This window comes from Phyllopteryx taeniolatus, chromosome 3, assembly GCF_024500385.1.
Source record: "Phyllopteryx taeniolatus isolate TA_2022b chromosome 3, UOR_Ptae_1.2, whole genome shotgun sequence".
In the NCBI taxonomy this organism is placed as follows: domain Eukaryota; kingdom Metazoa; phylum Chordata; class Actinopteri; order Syngnathiformes; family Syngnathidae; genus Phyllopteryx; species Phyllopteryx taeniolatus.
Window position 1 is genome coordinate 10,754,716 of NC_084504.1, and position 16,720 is coordinate 10,771,435.

Genomic DNA, 16,720 nt, shown 5'->3' on the forward strand with positions numbered 1-16,720 from the left:
GAAATGAACACGAGAAAAAAAGTGTTACATGGAGTTTTATTTAAAATTCGATATGGGCGCCAGCATTAGCCACCAGTTTCTCAAGCCGCCTGGGAACCGCGTTAACTGATTTCACAAGGAACTCTTGTGGGATGGAAGACATAACTTCTCCTATTCCCCCTTCAAGTTCTTCCAAAGTCATTGGTTTGGTAGAATAGACTTGCTCCTTTAATCATGGAACATACACAAAAAAATGAGAAAAATATTTCTACATATGAATAAGTATTTTAAAATAGGGAGTTACTTTTCACTCAACCAGTATATTTACGTCTTGCGCGAGTCCCGTGAGAGTGGGTCCCGGACACAACGCGGTCGTTGAGGGAAGCTTGAGTTTTGTCCTGCACAACTACCCGTAGAAAACCACGGAAGTGGAAGTGGAGGGAAGCTTCTCCATAACATTCGCCGAAGTCATGTCGTGTTTATCTTATCGTTGCGCTCAAATTCAACCGCGTAGCTTACATACAACGAAGCAAATACGATAATGTAGGTTGTAAACGAACTACCTTTACGGTCGTCGTCGTAGTTATGTTGCTTTAGGCGCTTGGCGTTAGCTACCTGCGTGGCTAATGAACGAAGAATTTAGTAGATTAGTTTTAGGGTATAAAATGGTTCAAAACGTGTTCCGGACCGGGTTTCTGGTTCGGGCCACACATACCGTGCTGACCTGGGTCATAACGCTGATTCTGTTCGTGCACAACACCGGTAAGAATATCTTGAATGTAGTGAAATTACGGCGCAACATACATGACATGGAGGGGCGGGGGTTAAATTATGATCACATTATAGTGGGAACGTGCGCACCCAATGGTAATTTTTTGGCCACGAAATAGGTGTAAGATGCGCACGAAATACTAATTTTCCTTTCATTGAACAGTGTGGGTTTGGAAATGGAGCGCACCTTAGCTAGGAACAGAAAGTCTGCCATAACAGTTTCTAGAGAAGGTGCACTCGATTTATCTGCCGAACTGTCCCGGGATGATATTAACATTATTTGTATTTTGGGCGCACATTATATCTATTGCGTGGCCACAGACTAATTACCCCACCCCCACGTGTCATATGTCTGCGGCTCTGTATGAAGTAGATTATTTTTTTTTAACTGATCATGAATATAATGTGCGTGTTTGTGTTCAGACTTGCGTCAGTGTGAAGAGCGCGGCGAGCTGATGGTTCCTGTGCTGTTCTTCCTGCTGGTGGTGCTGTCGGTGCTGTTATACTTTGCGGTGTCTCTCATGGACCCGGGATTCGTCCTCGCGGACACAGTCAAGGTGACATCACGACGCCAATTTAGTGTTAACCTGACCAACTTGTGACCACCTTTGATGTATGTACACGAAAAATGTGCGATAGCGGTAAGTGGGTCGATCCAAATATCCATACCAGTGTAATGCGGTAGGTGACTTGTTTTATTTAAATTTTTTGGAAGTCGAGGCTTTCAAGTGGGTTGTTTACTCATTCACGCCACTGGTGTGCCGTTCCGCGAGGTGTAAGTACCACACTAGTTAAACAGTGTCAGTGTCGCCGATACAGATACGTTTTGATAATAGATACTCCATTTAATTGCTAAATCTGAATGAATTTTCATGACCTGTAGGTATTTTTGTGTCCCCTCACACTCTGGGCTACTCAGTAGATAATTAAATAGATTACAATTTAAATGAAATGACTAATTCACAAATAAATCCTAGCAAAAATGTAAAGAAAAATTAAAAACAAAGAAAAGGTAATTCCTTCATTGCACTTTTTGTGCAAAAAAATTATCACTTGTAGAAATTTACAAAAATACTCAAGTAGAATGTTTGGTAACCCATACATAGAATAAAGAAACTAAATGCAAGTTAACTAAAGTAACTCCCTGTATTTCACTTTTTTTTTTGTATTATATAATCTTTTAAACAAACAAATCATATTCATTGCACTTTTCTTCCGTCTTTTTTGGGTGAAATAAACTAAATGCACTTCATTTTAACCAGAGGACAAATTCAAGCAAATTCTCTTCTTTCCAGAGAGAGTTTTCAGAAATTAAAATAAATACAAATGAAACAATACGTTTAAAAAAAAAAAAAAAAAAAAAAAATAGGAAAGGTGTTTTTCTTTCTGCCCCTAATTTACGTGTACTCTGAAATACATTTTTATAATTATTTCTAAGTTATTTTTGCGGGTAGTATTCAGGAACTACAAAAATGAATACAAAAAAAAGAAATCAATTAATTCCAAATCTGTGAAGGATTTCTTTGGGGTAAACTTAATTATCTCTTCCCAACAAATGTACAACATTGGAAACAATGTTTTATTTCTCTCAAGGATAAGGTGTACAACATAATACATATCTTCCCTGTAGTACACTCCTTTACATTTAAAAAAAAATATATGTTAATAAATAAAGTGTAAAAAGTTAAGAGAACCCTTTAGCCAGGGATAGAGCAATAGCAACATTGGTATCATCATCATCTATATTTGAATTGATCCACCCATTACCCGCACATTTACTTCTCACTAATGATTATTTTAATACTACAGCATAAAAATAAAGTACGGAATATTTAAATTGCATGTGTCCCTTGCAGCCTTCAGATCTGGAAAGTGAGTCAATGATGCCTCAGTCGTCCAGCTGTCGTCTGCGGCGTTGCGGCTTCTGCCTGCTGCAGGTAACGAATGTCAACACAAAGTGCAAGTTTTGGACATTTTAAATGGGCACTATCCTCGAAGTCAATGTTTGGAAAATAATAGTGGTGGGCAAGTGAAGCCTCATGAAGCACTGAGGCGTTCCTAACAATTGTGCCGAAAAAGATTCAAAGCTTCAAGGCTTCAGTGAGGGTGACATCTGGTGGACAACTGAAGCCATAGCAACCTCCTAAAGAGCACGACTGAAGCACTGGCACTGTTTCCCATGACAGCAATAAAAGTTCCGAAAAGTCTCTATGGTCATTCAAGTGTTTTGTTCATTCATACCAAATAATGATTATATCGTCATTACAATAAAAAATATGCAGATGCTCTCCCCCATACTCTAAAACACATTCCAGATTAACCCAAAGAATACATGCAAATTATATTACATTTTAAATGTGGTTAAATGTTGGTTAAGGGTTTATTTAAAGCTTTGAGCTTGATTTAAAAATGGACTAAAAGTCCCTAACAGAATTAGAGATCCTTCCTACTTTGCAAATGATCATGGTGTGTGAATTCAGAAACATTTTGTGTGTGTGTGGTGTTTTGAAGGAAAACCTTTCAAGATAATGGTTTGTCATTTGGGGACTTACATAGCTAGTATGGTCCCAAACCGTTCAAATCTGTCAAACCTGTCAAGCTGTCATTGGCTCAGAATGCGTTGAGACGCCATGAGCCAATGAAAAGCTTCGTAACATTTTGAAGGAATGAAGCGCAAAGCGAAACAGCGATGACCTTCGAAGCTTCAAACGTCATCGGTCACGTGACACTGGAGTTTTGATACAAGCGCCAACACAGCGTTTCGAAGCACTCCACTTAAGGAAGAGTGAGACAAGCTCCAAAGCCTCGGTATCATTTGTCCATCACTAGAAAATAAGAAACGGTCGATTCATTTTATAGTACTTTACTCAACTGTTTTGAGAAAAATGGACAAAAGTTAAGCGGCCGACGGGTGAGCACATCTGCCTCACTGTTCTGAGGACCGGGGTTTAAATCCCGGCCCCGCCTGTGTGGAGTTTGTATGTTCTCCCCGTGCCTGCGTGGGTTTTCTCTGGGTACTCCGGTTTCCTCCCACATCCCGAAAACATGCACGGTAGGTTAATTGAAGACTCTAAATTGCCCGTAGGTGTGTATGTGAGTGTAAATGGTTGTTTGTTTGTATGTGCACAGCTCATTTTCCTGTTTTGTTTCTAAATACAAAAAAAATATGTTTGGGGAAATGCTTCAAATGTGCATCGACTGAGAACAATATAGTACTGAATTGCGTGGTTTATGGTCATTATGCCGGCTCAGAGGCCGCTTCTCTCCGTGAAAGCGTTCGTTCGATATCTCGCTCGCTGGAAAGGAGCGGCGAGAGAAGGAAGGTGGTACGTGTATTTGATTGACAGGAGAGGTGGGATTTTCAGAGCTCTCAGCGACATGCCCACAGCGTCTGCAAGCTGAAACAATGTCTCAATTCTTGACCATTTTAATTCATTCAATCATTATCAGGCATGTTAACAAGACTCTTTTCTCTGATGTCAAATTTACCAGACTTTTTTTTTTCCTCCCGTTTGGTTGAACTTTAAGAAGAAAAAAAAACCTAAAATATTAGCACATATTTACTCTTAAGTCGTTCACTCCTAATGGACATATTGAATTTTTTTTTAAATTTGACCTTTAAGAAGTCTTTAATTAGGCTTCCATTCCCCCCAAATGAAAAGTAAATTCAAATGACGTTTCTATTCCCCTGTGCGTCTATTGCGAGCAGCAGCCAATGAGAGCCAAGCACTGTCCGACCTGTTGCCGCTGCGTTCGCCGCTTCGACCACCACTGCCCGTGGATCGAGAACTGCGTGGGCGAGCGCAACCACCGCTGGTTCGTGCTCTACCTGATGGTGCAACTGCTGACCCTGCTCTGGGGGCTACGTGTCGCTTTGTAAGTCACACCCACACAAACATCCAATCACACGTGCGCAAGCAACACACACACAGGTACCACATACGCAAATGCACTTAACACACACGACAGACACGCACCACACGGACATACACACGAGAAAAAAAAAACCACACGCACACACTCTCACACACATCACCCACAGGACAGATGCCACACACACACAACACACATACATCTGTTTTGGCAAGTCTTTTTCTGATAGAATAAGTAAGGAAGCAATCTTTGTGAGTTTTTCTTACAAGAAAGAGAGAAATCTTTGCAAAGAGAGTAAAATGTCGTCACGAGTTAAAGCAAAAATTCACCTTCGTTACACAGACGTGAGAGAGACAGAGGGGGGGAAAAAAAGAAAGAACCCCTCTCATTCCAACAACATTCTCACACAATTCGCTTCGTTCAGCGGCACTCAAACTCATCTTTATGGGAATGGTTGCATGCAGACGATGAGAAAGGAAGAGAAATCCAGGGAGGAGTCAAAACAATCCAGCACACACAGAAATACTGTGCTGTCTAAGAGCTATGGAACAATAAAACATGCCGCTTATATAAAACTAATATTTGATACATATGAAACAAACTTTCCAAATCGAGATCCCCCGTTTGATAATATAATACAATCACCTATTAACCACACAAGAAAGGAGAATTACTAAACATTACTGAACACTGAAAACATAAAGATAGTATGGAGTAATCAAAAAGATATAACAGTATTTGCAAAACAACCTCACTATCATCCAGAAATCAACACGTTAGGTTGAAGAAAATCCTCCGATATCCTTCATATCGCGGCGACAACTTGCCCACCCCAATTTGAGGAAATGGAGAGTACAATACCTTGGCACCTGTACCCCAAACCTTTTGATCGGCGGGTACATCCGTGCCCCAAACTGGATCGTGTTCTTCAAATTGGGCTTGTCTACGACGACGGGGTGTGGCAGAGATAATGTACGAGTGGTCTGTCAAAACAATAGGAGCGCATGGACCTGACCAATCGGGAACCAGTCTAGTGTAGACGCTGTGTCAACAAAGCCAATACACGCCCTCACTCTCCTTGATCTTTGTCGTAGAGCGGTTGATTTGTGGAGGCCACTGTGGAACCCAGCTCGCGGCCACTACCTGACATCCTCCCCCAGGCCAACACGGACTCATTAGACCACAGGCAATACGCAGTTACCAGTAACGTGCCCTCCATGGAGTTTTTGTCAGAAAGCTTCTGTCCCTATTCGCATCTAAATCTAACAGCCAACCACGTTTCCAGACATTTGACATTTTTCTCAATTTCTTCTCAATCCTTAACTTTATTTAGTTTTTCTTCCTCCAACAACTCTTTTCATCCTCCGACTTTTTCTTCAGCTGCTATAACTTCCGAACTTCCCGTCACTGGGAAACTGTATGCAGTTGTCCACTTCTCAACACACTCCATAGCTTTTTTTCCCCCTTATGGCTCATGACAAATGACGTATACACAGGTAATTCTTTTTTGCTCTTCCCACTTTCCATTGTTCAGTACTCGTCCGGAAGCGCTTCTCTTTTTTAGAATATTCGAACGTCTTCAAAATTGTCGGGGGCCCTTACCCCTGATCATCGGAGTCGAATCCAGGGGACCCGAGCCCCCTGACTGTCTGACTCAAACCTCCAATGGGCTGTGGGGAGAGCAATTACCCCGTAATTCTTTGTTTGGAGGACAGCAGGTCCGTTTGGATCCTGAGGTGACAGCCAACATCCAGAGCCCCGGCACCCCCCTGTCCTAATTCTTTGGGTGGAGGCAGGACTCCTGCGTTGGTCCTGGATGATCAATCACTCCCCTGGATCGGCAATCAATCCTAGGATCCCGCTTCTGACACCAACTGTTTTTGGCAAGTCTTTTTCTGACAGAAGAAGTAAAGAAGCAATCTTGTCTTTGTGAGTTTTATTACAAGAGCGAGAGAAACATATCTGCAAAGAGCACAAAAGGTACAAGTTGTCACGAGTTGTTGCCCCTTACTGAAGCCCAAGCAAAAATTCACCTGTGTTATACAGAAGTGAGAGAGACGGACAAAAAAAACCACACAATTAGCTTCGTTCAACTGCACTCAAACTTATCTTTATGGGAATGGTTGTATGCAGAGAATGAGAAAGGAAGAGAAATCCAGGGAGGACTCAAAACAATCAAGGACACACGGAAAAACTGTGCTGTCTGAGAGCTATGGAACAATAAAACATGGAAAGGTTATATACATCTAATATTTGATATTCATGAAACATACATTTTCCAGTTTGCATGTTCCCCCCGTGCCTGCGTGGGTTTTCTCCAGGTACTCCGGTTTCCGCCCACATCCCAAAAACATGCATGGTCGGTTAATTAAAGACTCTAAATTGCCCGTAAGTGTGATTGTGAGTGCGAATGGTTGTTTTTTTATGTGCCCTGCGATTGGCTGGCGACCAGTTCAAGGTTTACTCCGCCTCTCGCCCTAAGTTAGCTCGGATAGGCTCCAGCACAGCCGCGACCCTAGTGAGGATAAGCGGAACGGAAGATGAAGGAATACATTTTCCAAATCATATCACACACACACACACACAACACTCACCGTACAAACACACCACCAGTGTTTCACCGAAACGAGTGCCATAAACGAAAGTTCATGAACTACTGCATATTTTGTGTGAACGTGCACTAAGCTTAGTTGATTTCTGCCTGCTGAATGTAATTGAGAACACGGTCGTTCTGGCTTAAAAGAATGCTTTTCGAATGAAAGTTCAGTTTCATTCAAGAGGGCCAGGTTTTGTTCGGGACTTCCAGGACAAAACCCGTCTGAATACACTATTTACGAGCCTTCATATGTTGGCGGACAAACGTCGCAGCTGCATGAGAACGCCAGGTGCATTCAGGGACACTGCATAAATGGGAGTGAATGTGTTCTTCAGTGGTGGTTCTTTTGTAATTCAGTGCATAATTGTTAAACTTGATTACTAGGAAAATTATTATTTGTATCAGAATGCTTTAGTTACAACTGTACGATAACACTGTCAGGATATGGAATTAATTTTGTTTTGTAATATAAAAATAGATAAAATATTTTGTTCATATAGTCAGCCATAGCTGCTAGGAATGCAAAGTTATCAATGTCCTGTCACCATTGTTCCTATTCTGTGTTGCATGCTTTTGTCTGCAGATTAAGGACAAAAGTCCTGTTTTTGTTTGAATTCCTTAGTTTAACAAACACCATTGAAGCAACACGTTTTTCCTCATGTTTTTGAGATTGTAGGATGAAAGCTGCAGCTGGGTTGCTAGTGTGGACCGAATGGGTGGCAACATGGGGAAATGATATGCCAGTATTTTAAGGGGAATAGCCCATCAGCAACATAATGAGAAAAAACAAAACAAAAAAGAACTGCGAATTGGTTCATTTTTGGAACGGTGAACTGAACTTTGAACTAGTTTGCGTAGAAAAGTATTTTTTCCAACACTGCACACCACACAGACAACACACACAATACCCAAACACTGCACACATAGCACACAGACAATACACACACACAATTGCCTATAGGTGGCGCACGATGGCGGCAAAGCACTACATGAAGCTTGTCAACGGCGCCTCACTTCAACATAGTTCCTTGGCACCAAGCTATAACCATATGGTTCCCAAGCATTACTTTTATGTCAGACACAACTTTGGGCTGAGCACAATAACACGGAATAGGAGAATTTTTCAGCAAAAAATAGAGGCTGAGTTTGAAAAAAATCTGCCAATATCTGAAAATCTGTAAATGAGCGGGAACACTGTTATTCACTCTGTCAAAATGTCATTTCAACATAGTTCCACTCAACACTAAAATGGCATCATGTCTTCATCGGGCCTTAAATGCTACCTTCACGACACATTTCGTGCGTGTGGCCCAATGAGGACAGCCCCGTAATGCATTCCTGTTTGTGTGTGTGTGGGTGGTGTTTCAGGTCGGGCATTTCTCCGAGCGCTACGTGGGAGTCGTGGTTCCGTGCCAACGGCTTCCTGTTGGCGGCTTTGTGTGTGGTGGGCGTGTTCTCTGCGGTGGTGTCGGTGTTGCTGGGTTGCCACATCTACCTGGTGGCAATCAACTGCACCACCTGGGAGTTTATGTCCCGCCACCGCATCGCATACCTGAGGGAGTGCGAGGACGACGACAGCCCCTTTGACCGCGGCGTCCTCTGCAACCTGTGGGACTTCTTCTGCGTGTGCGGGGCCGTGGCCTGGGAGCAGGTCTACCACAGGAACGCCCAGAATCCTGTCTGAGCGCCCTCAAGTCCAGATCTAAGACTTTAAGACTCAAAAGACTTTATGACCAAAGGTTCTCATGCGGACATTGTCTTTGAACTATGACCCAACATGGATTCTTGACTACCTGAAACCAGCAACTCAATCAGACGTGAAGTAGATGGTCCAAACAGGAAGTAGAACCCAGCAGGAAGTAGATGAACCAGACAGGAAGGAGATCAAGCCGGCTGAATGGAGTAAGAATTGGTTCATCCTTTAAACAGATTTTAAAACCCAGCACAGATTATTGACTACCTCAAGCCAACAAATCAATCAGATGGGAAGTAGAGTAACCTGGCAAGAAAAAGATGTACCAGACAGGAAGTAGATCAACCCACCGTTTTGTAAATGAACCAAACGGGAAGTAGATGACCAAGACAAAAAGCAGCAACCAGATAAACCCACAATGCAAATGACCTCCACAGCAAATTTACAAACCAAGACAGGAAGTACGTGAACTTATTTAATTTATTGAGGACCAGACACACAAAAAACAATGTGGTGATCGTGGTGGTGTTTGCGCACATTCATTCTCTCGTATACAGTACATATAGCATAAATAGCATTTAGTAACATTTAATAACAGTCTGGTTCCTTTGTTTTTTTCCCCCTTTCTTTTGCATACTGACGGTCATTATTAATGTCAATCCTTAATAATGTCTTGACATATTTCAACGTCTGCTGTGTATCGTGATGAATAAATGACTTTTGTTTGTGGCCGTAAACTACAAGTATGGCTCTCTTAGCATTTCCATGGCTTTGTTAATTATTATATTTTAATAATGCTACATCAGGCGCCATGCAGGAGTCATGTGACCACCTGTGTGGTCACGGCAGTGGGCAGAGCTCATCACAGTAAAGCAGATCTGGAAGATCAGGGAACGGTAGTGGTTCGGGGATGGATTGTTGGCCGGCGAATGAGGGTCAGCTGTGCAGGGCGCAGAAGTCAAAGTCGGCGAAGGCTTCCTGCTGCTGGGCCGAGAGTCCGCCGGGCGTGGCGGGTGGAGACAGGACGGGCTGAAGGCGCGTGAAGTCGCTGTCAAAGTTGCTAACGTCCGCCGACGTCTTTAGGGATGGCAGGAAGGGCGGCGACACTTGCTTGGACAGGAGGGCGTCCCAGTCCATGTCCTGCAAAGTCGTATCACAGACAAAATCTGTAAGTGTGTGTTTACAACACCACGGTGTAATGTGGATGCCAGGCCACTAGCTGGTGATATCACTTTAGGTGGCTCCCCAAGTCTGTTTCGTTCCTCCTGGCGGGTAGGATCTTCCTCGAGCTACCAGGAACTATTTGAGGGGGTGTGGCTGTGCTGGCGAACGCTGATTGGTTGACAGACCTTTGTAGGCGTTTACTTTTTCAGTCACAAAGCCGCTATTATGCAGCGTTACGCAAGGCTAGAAATAAGAGGATTCAAATACATTGAAAAGCAAAATTTCCAAACACCGATCTTTTTGTTTTCCCGCTAAGCCACACTTGGTGGACAAGGAGCAGGCTGGACAAACTGTGCTCGCCGAGATCCGCCGGCGGCAAGGTCCTCCATTGGCCAAATCGGTCCCGCTAAGGTACAAATACAGTTTTTTATTTTCTATATTTAAACACAGTGTTAATGTTCCAACCGTGCATAATATTAAAGACACTTTTTAGGAATAAAACATGCGTCTCTTTTTTGATGACCACTTGGGCCGACGACGCTCCTGTATTTTAATGTTGGTCATGATTGTGCTCCTTAGAACTAACTTACTTTGGAATTGGGCTAAAATGTTTGAAAACCATTTAAATACAAAGCGGTCATAGCCAGTTATTTAGGAGAACGCCGTCGTTGCACACTGCATTTGGGGGTGGGGGAAAAAACTTTTCTTAATTTGTGGTTAAAAGGTCTAAGCAACGTGATTGGGCCATCCAAGTGTCATTTATAGTACTATAAGTCAATGTCGCTTAAATTGGCGGGCCAGCCGCCATGACGATGACGCCTCATCAAAACATGGCGGCTTGCTATCAGAGATTACCCAGAAGCCAGAGCAACGTTGTTAAGATTTTAAAGTGCTGTTCTATGAAAGTTAAACAACTAATTCCATAAATAGTTAGTTAATAGAGCTTATGTATGAATGATGCCATCTTTTATGCTGAAAAGTAAAAAAAAAAACTACATTTCTAGATTTAGTAAACAGGTGTGATCGTCAACGATGAAATAGGTTACATGTATCAAGAACAGTGATTTCCAACCTTTATTGAGCCAAGGCACAGATTTTACAATTGAAAAATCTCACAGCACACCAACAAACAAAAATGTCACAAACAGTGGATACATTAATTACTGTATGTACTTCCTGCCATCTAATAGAAGAGCATTTATTTGATCTGTCTGTCACTATGCCTCACTGGCATAAATAGATGAAAAAAGATACATTGTTTCTTGTAAATAAATCATATTTTGAGCAATTACGTAAAATTTTATAATTTCCCACGGCACACCTGAAGAGCGCTCACGGCACACTGGTTGGGAATCACTGATCTACAATAACAATTTAAGTAGAGTATATTCGCTTACGATGCATTAAATGTTTAAATGGAAAAAAGCAATGGGTGCTAGATGGTAAAACTGCAGGGGACATACACAACCCTCTGAAAATGTGGATGGAAACACAAACCACATGTGACACAGCAGGAACTTTTTGGTGGAAAAGTCCCTTTAGTAAATAGAGTAAAAAGTAATGCTAATGTTATGCTGCTAACGTTATGTTCCCAACCTAATGCCTTAGCCAGCTAAGCTAATGAGACTGGAGTATTTGCTCCAGGTTGCAACGTTTGTGCTATTGCGGTTTATTGGTTGTCATTATAAATAAAGAGCTAAAAATAATGCTAATCTTTTGCTACTATTATGTGGCATTAGCAACTTTAGCCAGCTAAGATAATGACACTATCTTATGTGCGCCTCGTTATGATGTATGTGTAGATCTATAGCTTTTTGCGTTTGTTATTTTTATAGTAAATAGAGAGCTAAAAATATTGCTAATATTTTGCTACCAATTAGCAACTTTAGCCAGCTAAGACAGTGAGACTAGCTTACGTGTTCCTCGTTGCCAGGGTTTGTATGTTTTTTTTTTTTCCTTTTAATGTTTGTCATCGTAAATAGAGAGGTAAAAATAATGCTTATGTTATGCTATACACATCTAAGGCATTAGTAAATTTAGCCAGCTAAGCTAACAAGGCTAGTTTACGTACTCCTGGTGGCGATGTTTGTCAATTGCTTTTTCAATTTTTAAAGTGTCATAATGAATTTTGAGCTAATAATGATGTTAACGTTATACTGCTAATCTGTGGGATTAGGACGTTGAGCCAGTTAAACTATTTTAGCTATTTAATGTGGTCCTGGTGGCAACGTTTATATCACCCTTTTGCTTTTTGTTTTTTAATTACTGTAATAGAAAATAGAGAGCTACAAATAATGCTAATATTATGCTTTTAACCTGATGTCTTGACCAGCTCAGGTAACAACGCTAACTAGATGCTCCTGGTGGTGACGTGTTGTTGCTTTTATGTGATTGTCAGCGTAACTAGAAAAGTAAAAAAATAATGCTAATGTTTTGCATGCAGAAACGCTAACAAAGACATCGTCTGTCTCCGTCATCCGTTACGCAACGTTGGCTTAACATGCAATTTTTACCTCAAAGAAAGTCTCCCCTTTCAACTCGTTAGCATCTCTCTCTCCGCCACCGAGCCTCTTCAGTGGATTCTTCTTCAGTAGCTACAACACATAAAAACACATCAGTCGTGTCTCAACATCACGTAAAGATGGGACGCTCGTTAATTATGTTGATTTTTACTTTCTGGATTATTGCCACGGCATCAGGCGGAAGCGACGGGGGGTATGTTACATCATCGTTGACGATGCTGTCAAACACTTCCTCTTCGTCCTCACCCAGGAACGGCGACTGGCAGAGAGATACCATGACAAAATAAATGAGCTAAAATAGCCTTGTTAGCTTAGTTTAAGGCTAAGGTCACTAGCACCACCGACAGTGATGAGCTATGACAGTGTAACATTAGCACTCCCAGGGTGACTTCAAAGCAATCTGATTGGTCACTTTGTAAGTGCTATGATTCAGCCGTGGCCCAATGATTAAGATCATCGCCTGCCACCGTGGGGGACCTAGGTTCAAAACCCCGACTGGACCATCCGCCAACATCCCCCGGGCTCACGGCTGTGGTGTCCTTGAGCAAGACACTGATACCCCGAAATGCTCCCCGGGCGCTTCAGCTGCCCCCTGCTCCAGTGTGTTCCACTAACATGTGTATGTGTTCACTGTGATGGGTTAAATGCAGAGAACAAATTTCGTGTGCATGCATGCATGTTCATGACAAGATGATTCTTCTTCTGCTGGCCATGCCGTGTTATTTTGTCAGTGATATCAACTTCTTGTAATAGCTAATAGTAATGATGGATAATGTGTCAACTGTTATAACAGTGTAATAGCAATGAGTAATGGAATAATACAATAACAATGTACAAAATGACAATGTAGAGATAACATCAAAACCATTTGATTGGTCGCTTTAGTATGTGTTTTAATTTTTCTGGCGATGTCGTGACATAATTATTTTGCCCATAATCCTACCTTTGAGCTTCTTGTATGAAACCAAGCGTAATACCAATATAACAATAATGTAGAGATGACTTTAAAGCAATCTGATTGGTCACTTTAATGATTTTTGGGCAATTCCGTGACATCCGTTTCTGCACATGATATCACCTTTTAATAACAAAGGGTAATAGCATTATAACAATGTATTGTGTAATAACTAAATTAACAAATTTAATAGTTTAATAAATGCATAATAACTGTGTAATAAGAATATAACAATGTCAGGATGACTTCAAGACAATCTGGTTGGTTGCTTAGTAGGTACTATTTCTGCCCATAATCTGACATTGTAATAACAGTGTAATAGTGCATAATAATTCCATATTCACTACATGTAATAACTATGTAATATTATTCTAATAATGGCACAATAACTATGTATTAACAGCATAACACCAACGTAATAGATTCAATTAAATTTCTCAATGAAATTTCTCAGAGTCTGGGACCCCAAAACAGACCTCGCCCACCAGCATCTCGTAGATGAGCACACCCATCCCCCACCAGTCCACAGCCCGCGTGTAGTCGTCGTCCGTCAGAACCTCCGGCGCCAGGAACTCAGGTGTTCCGCAGAAGGTTGACGTGCGATCTCCGTGACCAATCCCTGACAAACAGAAAAATAACAACAACAAAAAAACAGAAAGGAGTCTGAGGATGAAGTAGAAGCTCCTCCCACCTTCTTTACAAAGTCCAAAGTCGGTCATTTTGATAAAGCCGTCGGCGTCCATCAGCAGGTTGTCCAACTTGAGGTCTCTGCGTGCAGACGACGAACACAGTCAGTCAAGTGGCGCTTAAGAGTGGTCGCCACTGACTTACCGATAGATGATCTCGTTGACATGCAGGAACTCCAACGCCAGCAGCACGCAGGCCGAGTAGAACCTGTATGACGACAGAGGGTGAAAGGACAAGCAAATGAGACGGTTCTGAGCAACTAAATTAAAGATAAAATAATTGTCAACTGAATTAAAGATAAAAACTGAAGTGAAATCAGTGGCATGCAAAGGTCTGATGATGCACAGGGCCAACTTCTTCATTGGATGCCCACCCTAACACATTCGCAGTTCAGCAAAATTCACCTGTTAGCAAATTTTGGGGGCAAATCAGTGAAAATCTCACATCTTGGCTGGTTTGTGCTCAGGCCAAAGCCATGTCTAAAAATATATATATATCATAGATTCACTTCTACTAACTATTAAGACATAACCTGCTGCCAGGTAATATCTAAAATATGTTTTGTTGTAGAGAAGGTGGCTATCCTCTTAAGGGTAAAATTTAATTTAAAGACAATGTACTTGCGGGCAACAATGAAAAGCTTTTGTGTAACTGTATGTGGGGCGAAAACCTTTAACAGACTGAATATGAACCTTCAACAATGTCCAAAGGTGACACACTAGTTCAAAAAAAAAAAACATCTCATGTTATGAAAGTAGTACCAGTATATGAAAATTCAGAAATATTGTTGATATATTTATAATGGAATTAAGGGTAAAAAGTAAAACAGTTCCTACTCCTTTTCAAATACGTTTTTGTGCAAGCGGGTAATTTATTACCAACTAATTGGGTTGGCTACTGACTGTTTTGTCTTCTCTTTCGTCATTTCATTTGTGCTTGTTTTTTGTTTGTTTGTTGTATCTTTTTTCACAAGTGTTATTTTTGTATACGTTTGCAAGAAAAAAAAGTAATTTAAAAAAAATAGTTATTTGCTGCCATGCCATCTTGTGACATTTACAGGTAATTAGAAACCTTTCTGGTTTTACTAAAAAAAAATGCTTTTCGCTTTTCGCAGCTATACTGATGACTATTATCAGAAAGGAAGACATTTTGAATATGTAAACCCAGATGAAACATGAAATAAACACAATATTCAATTTAAATATGAATCAACCAAATTTATTAGGTTCTTTTCCCCAAATTATACCGCCTCCTGTCACAAAACACTTAAATGACTTCACTTTTTACCTCCGCTATGAGAAATTATTTTTCAGTTTATTAAAGCGAGGTTGGTCAGTCGCTCTTGTGACATGGAAGACCTGAGATGTGTTTTTATCAATTTCAGTTTTGAAAATGATCTTTCACAACTTGCGTCAACCTTGCACTACAACTACTTTACTGCCTGTTTAATTTAGATGGGATTTTTTGGGCACATTTTGTAGTTTAGTTTCTAGTTACCGTTGTAGTTTCCTTAAAGCTATAAACATGAATGTTGTGTGAGTATACTGTTACTGCAATTTGATATAAAGGTAGTAACAATGGAGAAAGATAAATGATTCAACCTTTTTTCAGGACAGAAAAGTCACATAGTGTGTGCCGGTGAGCCTCCCAAAACGTATTTATCACGACTGAAATTTTGACTTCACTATCTTAGTTCCCCTCTTGGAGCCGTCACTGTATCGTGGTGGAGGGGTTTGTGTGTCCCAATGATCCTAGGAGCTACGTTGTCTGGGGCTTTATGCCCCTGGCAGGATCACTCATGTCAAACAGGTCCTAGGTGAGGGAAAAAGACAAAGCACAGCTCAAAGACCCTCTATGAAGAAAAACAACATTGAATCTCATTTTCCCTTGCACGGACGTGGGTCACCGGGGCCCCCTTCTGGAGCCAGGCCCGGTGGTGGGGCACGATGGTGAGCGCTTGGTGGCCAGGACTGCACCGATGGGGCCTGGCCGAGCAAAGCCTGAAAAGGCAACGTGGGTCCCCTTTCCCAAGGGCTCACCACCTATGAGAGGGGCCAAGGGGGTCAGTTGCTATGTGAGCTGGGCGGCGGCCGAAGGTGAGGACCTTGGCGGTCCGATCCCTGGCTACAGGGGCTGGCTCTAGGGATGTGGAAGGTCACCTCTCTGGCAGGGAAATATCTTAAACTGGTGTGTGAGGTCGAGAAATTCCAACTGGACATAGTCGGCTTCACCTCAACACAGAGCTTCGGCTCTGGTACCAGTCTTCTCGAGAGGGGTTGGACTCTCTTCCACTCTGGATTTCCTCACAGTGAGAGGCGCCGAGCAGGTGTGGGCGATTGCACCATGGCTCGATGCCTGTATGGTATGGTAGGGTAGCCTCCCTCCGCCTTTGAGTGGGGGGACGGGTCCTGAATATTTTTTGTGCCTGTGCACCAAAAGAGTATCTCAAAGTACTCACCCTTTTTGGAGTCCTTGGAGGG

At 41.9% G+C, this 16,720-nt stretch overlaps 2 protein-coding genes across 4 annotated transcripts in view; one reads left to right on the forward strand and one right to left on the reverse strand.

Annotated features, from left to right (window-relative positions):
* Positions 1-18: 18 nt before the first annotated feature.
* Positions 19-9,649, forward strand: LOC133475819 (palmitoyltransferase ZDHHC12-B-like). Its single transcript, XM_061769256.1, has 5 exons — positions 19-741; positions 1,174-1,307; positions 2,607-2,687; positions 4,460-4,626; positions 8,588-9,649. Exons 1-5 carry the CDS (start codon positions 606-608, stop codon positions 8,901-8,903), a joined length of 834 nt encoding a protein of 277 aa, XP_061625240.1. The 5' UTR covers positions 19-605; the 3' UTR covers positions 8,904-9,649.
* Positions 9,379-16,720, reverse strand: part of LOC133475739 (serine/threonine-protein kinase N2-like) — a 39,917-nt gene continuing 32,575 nt past the window's right edge. For all 3 annotated transcript variants that reach the window (XM_061769079.1, XM_061769078.1, XM_061769077.1), the window contains 6 exons: positions 14,385-14,447; positions 14,245-14,321; positions 14,030-14,172; positions 12,750-12,857; positions 12,590-12,670; positions 9,379-10,052 (listed from right to left, as the gene is read on the reverse strand). In XM_061769079.1, the coding sequence (XP_061625063.1) occupies positions 9,849-10,052; positions 12,590-12,670; positions 12,750-12,857; positions 14,030-14,172; positions 14,245-14,321; positions 14,385-14,447 (676 nt within the window). In that variant the 3' untranslated portion in view covers positions 9,379-9,848. The remainder of the gene's footprint in view (positions 10,053-12,589; positions 12,671-12,749; positions 12,858-14,029; positions 14,173-14,244; positions 14,322-14,384; positions 14,448-16,720) is intronic.

What these genes read in the sequence shown, in the direction of transcription:
- LOC133475819 (XM_061769256.1), top strand. Translation starts at nt 606, where the DNA reads ATGAACGAAGAATTTAGTAGATTAGTTTTAGGGTATAAAATGGTTCAA. An exon ending in TCCTCGCGGACACAGTCAAG is followed by an intron (nt 1,308 to 2,606) that starts GTGACATCACGA and finishes TGTCCCTTGCAG; the next exon opens with CCTTCAGATCTGGAAAGTGA. An exon ending in GCGGCTTCTGCCTGCTGCAG is followed by an intron (nt 2,688 to 4,459) that starts GTAACGAATGTC and finishes TATTGCGAGCAG; the next exon opens with CAGCCAATGAGAGCCAAGCA.